Source organism: Mustelus asterias, unplaced genomic scaffold, assembly GCF_964213995.1.
Source record: "Mustelus asterias unplaced genomic scaffold, sMusAst1.hap1.1 HAP1_SCAFFOLD_301, whole genome shotgun sequence".
NCBI lineage: Eukaryota > Metazoa > Chordata > Chondrichthyes > Carcharhiniformes > Triakidae > Mustelus > Mustelus asterias.
This window is the reverse complement of record NW_027590266.1, coordinates 342,301-354,656: the sequence shown is the minus strand read 5'-3', so window position 1 is coordinate 354,656 and position 12,356 is coordinate 342,301. Positions and strand designations below refer to the sequence as shown.

Genomic DNA, 12,356 nt, shown 5'->3' with positions numbered 1-12,356 from the left:
TTCCCGATGAAGATTCTTCCGTGTGGTTCTTTGTCTTCTCTGAGGATGTTCCTTCAGGGCACACTTGCGATGATGGGCCTTGAAAATAAACGTTGAGACACATTTCTTTATCCCCAAACTTTCCAAATCTTCCAGAAGGTTCTCTGGCACTCAGCGAATGACATCACCAGAAACCAATCACAATGTTCGATCACAGCCCAATGGAGGTACTCATAAACAACTCAATAATGTTTATTCCCAAGTGCACATATGTCACATAGTCTCAACCATATATGGACATGGCAGCAAACCTTGGTGCCAAATGGTCCAGCATAACGCAAATAATTGCCCATATTTGGTCAACACAGGAAGTGGTCAAAGCCCACAGGACAGGTCACAACTTGCAGCAGCCTTCTAACCTGCATCTGTGTTTAATTATAACTTTACCAATGTTCCCAGCATGCTTGTCTTTCATTGTCACAATTGATCTCACAGCTAATATTGCCATTGTTATTGTTGTTGTTGTTGTCCATCTGACATCAAACAAACCAGGGTGGGGTGGCAGCAAGGTGGCAAAGCAACAGAATGATCCTTGGACAGAAATTGTCCAGCAGCGGGCACCTCTCCTTCTCTCCTGTCCCCAGTCACAATGTTTCTGTAAAGATAAAAGGTAAAGTCGCCACAGTCAATCATGACCAAAGGTTGCTCTCCCACTTTGAGGGGAAGAGCTGACTAGTGGTGATTTAACCTGAGAATCACCACACCTCAGGCAAGAGACAAGGTTGAGAAGCTGAGCCTTCATGAATATAAACACTGGCTCATTCAGTGGTGATCAATAAAATGCCATTGCTAATGTTTGGAAAGCCTCTGTTCCTGTTGATAGAGACACTGCCTCTTCCTACAGTTGCTTTGTAATGCCACAACTCCCTGGTTGGCAGTGCTGACTCCCAGAAAGGTACTTGGTCTCTTCAAAGCAGGGTCAGAATGTGAAGTCCCACTTCTCCCACCGCAAAGATCAAACTCAACCTGAGGGGAGATAAAACGTTAGAACAAAGTTATCAGTGAAAAAGTGTTCTGAGATATGGTCCCCTCTCCAATGCTTCCACAGTTGTAAAGCAACTAGACAATGGCTGAAATTCTCCAGCCTTCATGGCAAGATTTTCTGGTGCGAATTCAGTGAATGCAGATTTGGCTGAACGCCAAATTCTCTGTCCGAGCTGACAGCAGTGATGGGGCGTGAATGGCTGGAGAATTCTGGTCTATATATCACCCCATTGGGCGATTCTTAATTATTAATCAAACAGCCCATTCCTTACATTCACAACACCTTTATTAATATGATATTAATAGAAATAATGTTCGATTCCTAGAGGCTGCAGGTTAATTATGGAAATTGTCAGTGCTTATTTGAATGCATTTGCTTTTGGTTTCCTCCACTATGAAGGTCAGTGCAAAACATTGTTTAACCATTCCTGTCATTTCCTTAATCCCTGTTTTAATTTCTCCTGCCTGTGCCTCTGAAGCAAGTTCAATGATCCAAGATCCTAGTTTAAACCATTCTCTTCTAAGCACCTCCTTTTCCCTCGGCACAGAATTCCCAATCTCACCAAATTCCTTTATCACTCTTTAGATCTGCTCAGCACTGAGTTAGCAAGTTATTGTGTCAAAAATGCAGATTTTTCAGAAGAAAGCAGAGTAATAAATCAGGGGTGTGATCGTACCAGCCTGCCATGCCAGTCGATCAAAGTGGTGAGCCGGGAAGATAGCATGAGAAGCCAAAAATTGTTATCTCCCAGCCCCATTTTAGCTGCTTTTTCTGGGCTTTACACCCAGAATAAGCATGAATCTCATTCCTAGACTGCCCGCATCTCCATATAATAATCGGGTCCGGCATGGCTGCTTCCCCCCTCCCGGATGCTTTACATCCACGATCATCCTCAACACCGGTGCCCCACAAGGCTGTGTTCTCAGCCCCTTACTATACTCGTAATACACCTCTGACTGTGTGGCCAAATTCCCCTCCAACTCGATTTTCAAGTTTGCTGATGAACATCACCATAGTGGGTCAGATCACAAACAATGACGAGACGGAGTACAGGAAAGAGATAGAGAATCTGGTGAACTGGTGCGGCAACAATAATCTCTCCCTCAATGTCAGCAAAATGAAGGAGATTGTCATCGACTTCAGGAAGCATAGTGGAGGGTATGCCCCTGTTCACATCAGTGGGGATGAAGTAGAAATGGTGGAGAGCTTCAGGTTTTTAGGTTTCCAGATCACCACCAACATGTCCTGGTCCCCCCAAGCCAATGCTGTAGTTAAGGAAGCCCACCAACGCCTCTACTTTCTCAGGAGACTAAGAAAATCTGGCATGCCCAATAGGATTTTCACCAATTTTTACAGATGCACCATAGAAAGCATTCTTTCTGGTTGTATCACAGTTTGGTATGGCTCCTGCTCTGACCAAGACCGCAACAAACTACAAAAGGATCATGAACAAAGCCCAGTCCATCATGTAAACTAGCATCCCATTTATTGACACTGTCTACACTTCCCACTGCCTCAGAAAAGCAGCCAGCATAATCAAGGACCCTTCGCACCCCGGACATTCTCACTTCCACCTTCTTCCATTGGGAAAAAGATACCAAAGTCTGAGGTCACATACCAACCAACTCAAAAATAGCTTCTTCCCTGCTGCCATCAGACGTTTGAATGGACCTACCTCACATTAAGTTGATCTTTCTCTACACTCTAGCTATGATTGTAACACTACATTCTGCACTCTCTCCTTTCCTTCTCTATGTACTCTATGGGAGTATTTTATAGACCTCCGAAAAGTTCCAGAGATGTAGAGGAAAAGATTGCAAAGATGATTCTGGATAGGAGCGAAAGTAACAGGGTAGTTGTTATGGGGGACTTTAACTTTACAAATATTGACTGGAAAAGCTATCGTTCGAGTACTTTAGAGGAGTCGGTTTTTGTCCAATGTGTGCAGGAAGGCTTCCTGACGCAGTATGTAGATAGACCAACAAGAGGCGAGCCAACATTGGATTTGGTACTGGGTAATGAACCAGGCCAGGTGTTAAATTTGGAGGTAGGTGAGCACTTTGGTGACAGTGACCACAATTCGATTACGTTTACCTTAGCAATGGAAAAGGATAGGTACATACCAAAGGGCAAGAGCTATAGCTGGGGGAAAGGAAATTATGATGCGATTAGGCGAGATTTAGCTGGCATAGGTTGGGGAAGGAAACTGCAGGGGATGGGCACAATTATAATGTGGAACTTGTTCAAGGAACAGCTACTACGCGTCCTTGATAAATATGTACCTGTCAGGCAGGGAGGAAGCAGACGTGGTGAGGGAACCATGGTTTACTAAGGAGGTTGAATCTCTTGTGAAGAGGAAGAAGGAGACTTATGTTAAGATGAGACGTGAAGGCTCAGTTAGGGCACTTGAGAGTTACAAGTTAGCCAGGAAGGACCTAAAGAAAGAGTTAAGAAGAGCCAGGAGGGGACATGAGAAGTCTTTGGCAGGTAGGATCAAGGAAAACCCTAAAGCTTTCTATAGGTATGTCAGGAATAAAAGAATGACTAGGGTAAGATTAGGGCCAGTCAAGGACAGTAGTGGGAAGTTGTGCGTGGAGTCTGAAGAGATAAGAGAGGCACTAAATGAATATTTTTTGTCGGTATTCACACTGGAGAGGGACAGTGTTTTCAAGGGGAGTACTGAGATGCAGGCTGTTGGACTGGATGGGATTGATGTTCATAAGGAGGAGGTGATAGCAATTCTGGAAAGGGTAAAAATAGATAAGTCCCCTGGGCCGGATGGGATTTATCCTAGGATTCTCTGGGAGGCGAGAGACGAGATTGCAGAGAACTTTGGCCTTTGATCTTTGTGTCGTCATTGTCTACAGGAACAGTGCCAGAAGAACATAAGAAGATATGAACTAGGAGCAGGAGTAGGCCATCTAGCCCCTCGAACCTGCCCCGCCATTCAATAAGATCATGGCTGATCTGAAGTGAATCAGTTCCACTTACCCGCCTGATCCCTATAACCCCTAATTCCCTTACCGATCAGGAATCCATCTATCCGTGATTTAAACATATTCAACGAGGTAGCCTCCATCACTTCAGTGGGCAGAGAATTCCAGAGATTCACCACCCTCTGAGAGAAGAAGTTCCTCCTCAACTCTGTCCTAAACCAACCTCCCTTCATTTTGAGGCTGTGCCCTCTAGTTCTAGTTTCCTTTCTAAGTGGAAAGAATCTCTCCACCTCTACCCTATCCAGCCCCTTCATTATCTTATAGGTCTCTATCAGATCCACCCTCAGCCTTCTAAATTCCAACGAATACAAACCCAATCTGCTCAGTCTCTCCTCATAATCAACACCCCTAATCTCTGCTATCAACCTGGTGAACCTACTCTGCACTCCCTCCAAGGCCAATATATCCTTCCGCAAATAAGGGGACCAATACTGCACACAGTATTCCAGCCGCGGCCTCACCAATGCCCTGTACAGATGCAGCAAGACATCTCTGCTTTTATATTCTATCCCCCTTGCGATATAGGCCAACATCCCATTTGCCTTCTTGATCACCTGTTGCACCTGTAGACTGGGTTTTGCGTCTCATGCACAAGGACCCCCAGGTCCCTCTGCACAGCAGCATGTTGTAATTTCTTTCCATTAAGATAATTATCCAATTTGCTGTTATTTCTTCCAAAGTGAATAACCTCGCATTTGTCAACGTTATACTCCATCTGCCAGATCCTCGCCCACTCACTCAGCCTGTCCAAATCTCTCTGCAGACCTTCTATGCCCTCCACACGATTCACTTTTCCACTTATCTTTGTGTCATCTGCAAACGTTGTTTCCCTACACTCAGCCAATCCCCAATCCACGCTAACACCCTACCCCCAACTCCGTGTGACCCAATCTTCTTCAGCAACCTTTTATGAGGCACCTTATCAAACGCCTTTTGGAAATCCAAAAACACCGCATCCACCGGTTCCCCTCCGTCAACCACACTAGTCACATCTTCATAAAAATCCAACAAGTTCGTCAAGCACGACTTTCCCCTCATGAATCCATGCTGCGTCTGCTTAATCGAACCATTCTTATCCAGATGGCCTGCTATTTCTTCTTTAATGATGGATTCCAGCATTTTCCCAACTACAGACGTTACGGCCTGTAGTTACCCGCCTTTTGTCTATTTCCTTTTTTAAACAGCGGCGTAAGATTAGCCGTTTTCCAATCCGCCGGCACTACCCCAGAATCCAACGAATTTTGATAAATAACCACTAACGCATCCGCTATTACCTCTGACATTTCTTTCAGTACCCTGGGATGCATTCCATCCGGGCCCGGGGACTTGTCCACCTTCAGTCCCGTTAGTCTGCCAAGCACTGCCTCCCTGGTGACGTTAATTGTATTGAGTACCTCTCCTCCTACCAACCCTCTATCGTTAATATTCGGTAAACTATTTGGGTCTTCCATCGTGAAGACCGACACAAAAAACTTATTTAAAGTTTCAGCCATTTCCTCATTTCCCACTATTAAATCCCCCCTCTCGTCCTCCAAGGGTCCAACATTCACTCTTGCCACTCTATTCCTTTTTATCTTTGTAAAAGCTTTTACTATCATTTTTTATATTTAGAGCTAGCCTAGCTTCATAACCTATCTTTCCTTTTTTTATCGCTTTCTTAGTCGTTCTTTGTTGTTTCTTAAAGTTTTCCCAATCTTCCGATTCTCCACTATTTTTGGCCACTCTGTACGCATCGGTCTTTAATTTAATACTCTCCTTAATTTCCTTCGTTATCCACGGCTGGTTATCCCTTTTCTTACAACCCTTCTTTATCACCGGAATATATTGTTGCTGAGTACTGAAAAGGATCTCCTTAAAAATCCTCCACTGTTCCTCATGTGTCCTACCTACCAGTCTGCTCTCCCAGTCCACCTTAGCCTCCAAAGAGTGGAGGATAGCAAATGTTGTCCCCTTGTTCAAGAAGGGGAGTAGGGACAACCCTGGTAATTATAGACCGGTGAACCTTACTTCTGTTGTGGGCAAAGTATTGGAAAGGATTATAAGAGATAGGATTTATAATCACCGAGAAAGGAATAATTTGATTAGGGATAGTCAGCACGGTTTTGTGAAGGCTAGGTCGTGCCTCAGAAACCTTATTGAGTTCTTTGAGAAGGTGACCAAAGAGGTGGATGAGGGTAAAGCAGTTGATGTGGTGTATATGGATTTCAGCAAAGCGTTTGATAAGGTTCCCCATGGTAAGCTTTTGCAGAAAATACGGACACATGGGATTGAGGGTGATTTAGTGGTTTGGATCAGGAATTGGCTAACTGTAAGAAATGATGGGAAATATTCATCCTGGAGTTCAGTTACTAGTGGTGTACCGCAAGGATCTGTTTTGGGGCCACTGCTGTTTGTCATTTTTATTAATGACCTGGATGAGGGCGTGGAAGGATGGATTAGTAAATTTGCGGATGACACTAAAGTCGGTGGAGTTGTAGACAGTGCGGAGGGAAGTGGCAGGTTACAGAGGGACATAGATAAGCTGCAGAGCTGGGCTGAGAGGTGGCAAATGGAGTTTAATGCGGAAAAGTGTGAGGTGATTCACTTTGGAACGAGTAACAGGAATACAGAGTACTGGGCTAATACTCAGATACTTGGTAGTGTGGATGAACAGAGGGATCTGGGTGTCCATGTGCATAGATCCCCGAAAGTTGGCACCCAGGTTGATCGGGTTGTTAAGAAGGCGTACGGTGTGTTAGCTTTTATTGGTAGAGGGATTGACTTTCGGAGCCAGGAGGTCATGCTGCAACTGTACAAAACTCTGGTGCGGCCGCATTTGGAGTATTGCGTACAGTTCTGGTCGCCACATTATAGGAAAGATGTGGAAGTGTTGGAAAGGGTGCAGAGGAGATTTACCAGGATGTTGCCTGGTATGGTGGGAAAATCATATAAGGAAAGGCTGAGGGGCTTGAGGTTGTTTTCGTTAGAGAGAAGAAGTTTAAGAGGTGACTTAATAGAGGAATACAGGATGATCAGAGGATTAGATAGGGTGGATAGTGAGAGCCTTTTTCCTCGGATGGTGATGGCTAGCACGAGGGGACATAGCTTTAAATTGAGGGGTGAGAGATATAGGACAGATGTTAGAGGTAGGTTCTTTACTCAGAGAGTAGTAAGGGCGTGGAATGCCCTGCCTGCAGCAGTGGTGGACTCGTCAACATTAAGAGCATTCAAATGGTTATTGGATAAACATATGGATGATATTGGAATAGTATAGATTAGAGGGGTTTTAGATTGGTTCCACTGGTCGGCGCAACATTGAGGGCCGAAGGGCCTGTACCGCGCTGTAATGTTCTATGTTCTATGTTCTATGTATGGTATGCTTTTTCTGTACAGCGCGCAAGGAACAATACTTTTCACTGTATACTAATACATGTGACAATAGTAAATCAAATTAAATCAAATTAAATCAAATCAAATCAAACCTCACTGGCAAGACGTCACGCTGGCAAAAATCACTCCTGCTCTCCAGTGGTGGAGACCAGTAAATGTGCCAGGGGCAGTGCCAAGCGGTGGGTCCTGAATGGGGGTGGGGCAGTAGATACATTACACAAATTACATTAATAATGATTCACTTGTAATTTCAATATTGACAGACACTAGCAACGTCCTGGTGTATAAATCGATTGATGTGGTACAATACCAGTGCTAAACATCTGTACTGCATCACTTAGGGTTAACCATAATGGCCTGGGTTAAAATTAATTCCAAGAATCAAGTGTGAAAAATGGACAAGTTACAGTTGCTGCTGAAGTGGATTATGAAAGATTTGTTTCTCTTGCAGTGACCAAGAGAAGGATTTGTTGAAAATGAAGCTCGATTGGCTTCAATGTCACTTCACGTGGGCGCCACAGAAAGAAAACATTGACTTGGATGATATGAAGCAAAGATTAGAAGATTCAATACAGCTTGATGTGAAATATCGAGCCACGTCTTACAACCAACTCGCTTTTGTAAACTGTCTGCAAGGAAACTGTGAGGAGGCGATTCAAAACTTACAGGAAGCTGAAAAGATTCTGAGGGAGAATCATGAAGATGAATTTGAAAAAAGAATCATCGTCACCTATGGAAACCGTGCCTGGGTCAATTATCACATGGGACAACTGACAGAGGCTCAGTCCTACCTCGACAAACTGGAGAGGATCTGTCAACAATTTCCTGATGCCTCTCGGTATACAGCAATGATACCTGAAGTGTACGGGGAGAAGGGTTGGGCACTGCTGAGCTCTGCTGCTCAATATTATGAAGATGCAATGGAATGTTTTAAAAAGGCTCTGGAGGAAGATCCGGATAACACGGAATGGAATGTTGGATATGCGACTGTTCTGTTTCGTCTGGAATGGTTTTCTGGTACCCCGGAGAGTCATGGGCCCAGTGAAGCAATGAAGCAGTTGAGACGTGTGCTGGAGCTTGATCCAGATCACACTGTAGCCATGGTGCTGCTGGCTCTAAAACTACAACAGTTCTATCAGAAGGAGAAAGCATTGAAATTCATTGAGGAAGCGTTGCAGAAATCCCCTGATCTTCCATACGTGCTTCGTTATGCTGCAAAGTTTTACAGAAAGGAAGGAGATGTGGAAAAAGCTGTGGAACTGTTGAAGAAAGGATTAGAAATTACCCCAAACTCTACTTTCTTACACAATCAAATAGGTCAGTGTTACAAAATCAAATTGGATGAACTGATGAATTCTCCAGGCAGCAGAGGTCCTCGCAATGCTGCTCTTCAACAAAGAGCTGAACTGATCAAACTGTGCAAGTTTCATTTTCAAAAAGCTTTAGAAAACCGACCAATAACATCTATTAAACCACACCTGGATTTTGCAGGAATCTGTTCACTAAATGCAGAATATCGCAAAGCAAAAGAGATCTATAACCACTTACTGACACTGAAGGATATACGTCCAGAGAATAAACAGGCAATATGTTTACAGGCTGGGTTATTTGAACTAAATCACATTAAATCAGAATCAAATGCCACGGCCCATTTTCTGGAAGGAATGAAAGTCAATTATGACTCAATAGAACAGAAAAAGTGTCGAGAAAACCTGGAGATGATAGCAGCAAGACACCTTCGCCGGAATCCGAGAGAAAGCAAGGCCCTTGGTGTTTATGGGTTCCTGCACCAGCTGGATGGGGAGAGATGTGAAGCTATTAAATGCTTTGAAAAGGCTTTGGAGTTTGATTCTGACAATGAAACATATCGAAGGGCTCTTTGTGAATTACGCCTTTCCATCGAGGATGACAATGACTGTCCCAACAAAAACTAAACACATTTTGGAAAGTTACTGAAGGCCCTGACCTATAAACAGGTTCAGTCAGCTACATTTTCATTTATATTCCAATGGCTCCTTTGTTCCAATGAGTACTGGTTCATGTATTTAATTTTCAAATAATAATCTTACTGTAATTACTCTAAGTCTGTGCTTCATACAGAAACATTAACCAGAGTGGGAAACCTACCATTTGTTTCCCCAACCTCAGAGCTTTTACTGAATGTGAAAAGGACAATATTACCTAAGAATTTGGGGAATTCGAGATAGTTGATGCTATTGGACAGTCACAATAATTCTTTATGAATTATATAAACTTGTTGAAAGCAGTAAGAAAACTAACATGGGCCTGATTTTAACTCCAGGTGGATTTTGGGTGAGTGGTGAGGGGATTTGGAAACTCGCTGATTTCTGTAGATTCTGGGTGTGGGGATCAGGACACAGTTGGCAGCGCAATCGGAGCCCAACGATGTGCCCGGAGCCCAGTCCGTGTATGTTAATGAGGACCCACCCACTTTGGGTGAGCAGTTTAACCCAGTTTCCAGCAGGTAGGTAGGTTTAAAATCACTTCCATCAAATTCTAATGTAACCTAGATAACTGGGAGATAAATATAAACTGATGGCCAAATATAGATTAAAGTATGTTTTGTTTGGATCTTCATTTGTTTTGTGATTTTAATAGGAAATTATTCTCGCTGGTATTTTAAGCTTCAGTGAATTCTGTGTTATTTATACTCTGCTGATGGTAATGACAGTGTAATAACAATATCCAATCCAGCCTGTAGTGGGTATAATAAAACCACTCTGCCACCCTATCTCTCACTTGCTGCCTCTTCTCAGGAAAGTTGCCCATTGGGTGAAAGGCTTTCCACATGTGACACTGGAGAAAGGGCCAACAGTCAGTGCAGCCCCTTCAGATAAAGCAACTCTTGATTCTGTTGCTCTGAGGATTTGCTGACAGACGATCAGACTCCCATCTAGAGCGTTCACTCAGATCTCAGTCTCTGTCACTGGGAGTCTCCCTGTCCTGTAACTTGTCAGCTTCACCAACTCTTCATCAAACCATCCCAGACCCTCACTGGCCAACACAGAGCAGCTCGGACAATACCCGGGAAAGACCATTTTCTACCGACTGTCACCATCTCACTGAAGGGGAAAGCAGTAAATGGGGGAAGGCTAAAGGATATAAAAATGGGTTAAATTGGGTTAAAAGGAATAAAACACAATAGCTGCAGATACTGATTTTTAATTGTAATTGTATCGAATGAGTTTGAATGGTAAAATAACCAATAAAATGGAATTGTGGCTAAGATTTTGTTTGTGCTGCAAATTTTTTCATGAACAACATTTCATTCTGGTAAGGAAAGTGGTCCGTGACTTTCTCTGAATCTTTCAAGGATATTTGGGACTTTGTTGTGTGCAAATTGAGTGCTGCATTTCCCATATTACAGTAGCAACTACACTTTAAAAGGGATTTATTGCCGGGAAGGTGCATTGGAAGATCTCGAGCATTGTGAAAGGCGCCATGGAAATGCAACACATTTTTTTCATCTGATCTTCATATGATGCAAATTAAAGCATAAGTATCAGTGTTCTGAAATGGGAGTCAAATCACATTCATCACTGGGTGAGAAACACGAGTCTGGATTTAACTTCTGTTCTAATGGTGGCGAATTTCCCAGAAAAAAACAATCTGCCCAATGGGCAGGAAAAAGGGAGATTTTCCTGCCAATTTTTTGGGGTGTACTTAGTTGAGTGAATTTACAGCACTCTGTGCGTTACAGAGTCCGCCGAGGGACTCAGGCGGTAACGGGACCTAATCCCTCCCGAGGGGCCGGAATCAGCGCGTTGAGTGGGCCACTGAGAATGCACTCATCTCTCAGTCGGGATGGCTCCCTCTCCCATCACCAGCCTCCCGATTGCTGACCTCCCAATGTTATCCCTGACCTCAACCCCACCCCCCCACCCCGATCGTCGACTTCCCCGACTACCGGCCCCCCCGCCCCCCACCACCCCAGATCGCTGGCTTCCCTGACCATACCCCCGTGTCCCTGATTGCTGGCCTCCCTGACACCCCCCGCACCCACCAACCCCCACCCCCCCCCAACCATGGCCAGCTCCGATCGCCCCCCTCCCTCCCCCACCTATCCATAATGCAGAGTGCACAGTGACTCCCTCCCCCCTCACCACCACCAATTGCCCCCTCCCCCAAGTAGGCCCCACCACCTCAGACCCCACTCTGGCCCAGTGGTCAGTGCCAGGCTGGCACTGCCCAAGGACCAATCCCCCACCCCATTCATACTTTCATGTTCAATTTGTCTCATAATAAAGAATAACATTTCATTAGCCATCTTAATTACTTGCTGTACCTGCAGACTAACTTACTGTGAGCCATGTACTAGAACACCTGGATTTTGTGATTCATGCACTAAAACACCTGGATCCCTCTGCACCTTGGAACTCTGCGGCCATTCTCCAATTAAATAATACTCTGCTTTTTCATTCTTCCAGCCAAACTGAACAACTGAGCCTTGCTCACTCACACAAGCTATCTGTATCTGTCTGCAACCTCCTTATGTCTACTTCACAACATATTTTCTGACCATCTTTGCGTCAAATGCAAATTTAGCTACGATACCATCTCCCTCCTTGTCATAAATCATAAAATGCTGAGGCCCCAGCACAGAGCCCTGTGGGACTCCACGCATCACATCCTGACAATCGAACAAAGACCCATTTCTGCACACTCTGTTTTCTGCCAGCCAGTTCAATCTTTTATCCCTGCCAATATGTTACCCCGTATATTGTGAGCTTTCATTTTATACAGTATCCTTTTGCCTTTTCACAAACAGAAGCAGAGGCCTAACCAAGTTCCAACTGCACTGCAGTGTAGGACAGTACAATAAACACTCTGTACCCTGTATTGATACAGTTACCGCAAAATACAACACCTGCAAAGATTTCTTTTTAAAGACCTGGCAGCAACAAGAGCTTAAGAAGACAGAGCCAAGTCAACTGTATCCAAACCAC

General features: G+C 44.2%; 1 protein-coding gene across 1 annotated transcript in view; it reads left to right on the top strand.

Moving 5' to 3' along the window:
* The window catches only part of LOC144486226 (interferon-induced protein with tetratricopeptide repeats 5-like), a 50,205-nt gene extending 39,571 nt beyond the window's left edge, over positions 1–10,634 (top strand). Inside the window, exon 2 of the mRNA XM_078204299.1 lies at positions 7,841–10,634. Coding sequence (XP_078060425.1) covers positions 7,841–9,323 — 1,483 coding nt within the window. The 3' untranslated portion in view covers positions 9,324–10,634. The remainder of the gene's footprint in view (positions 1–7,840) is intronic.
* Positions 10,635–12,356: the final 1,722 nt, after the last annotated feature.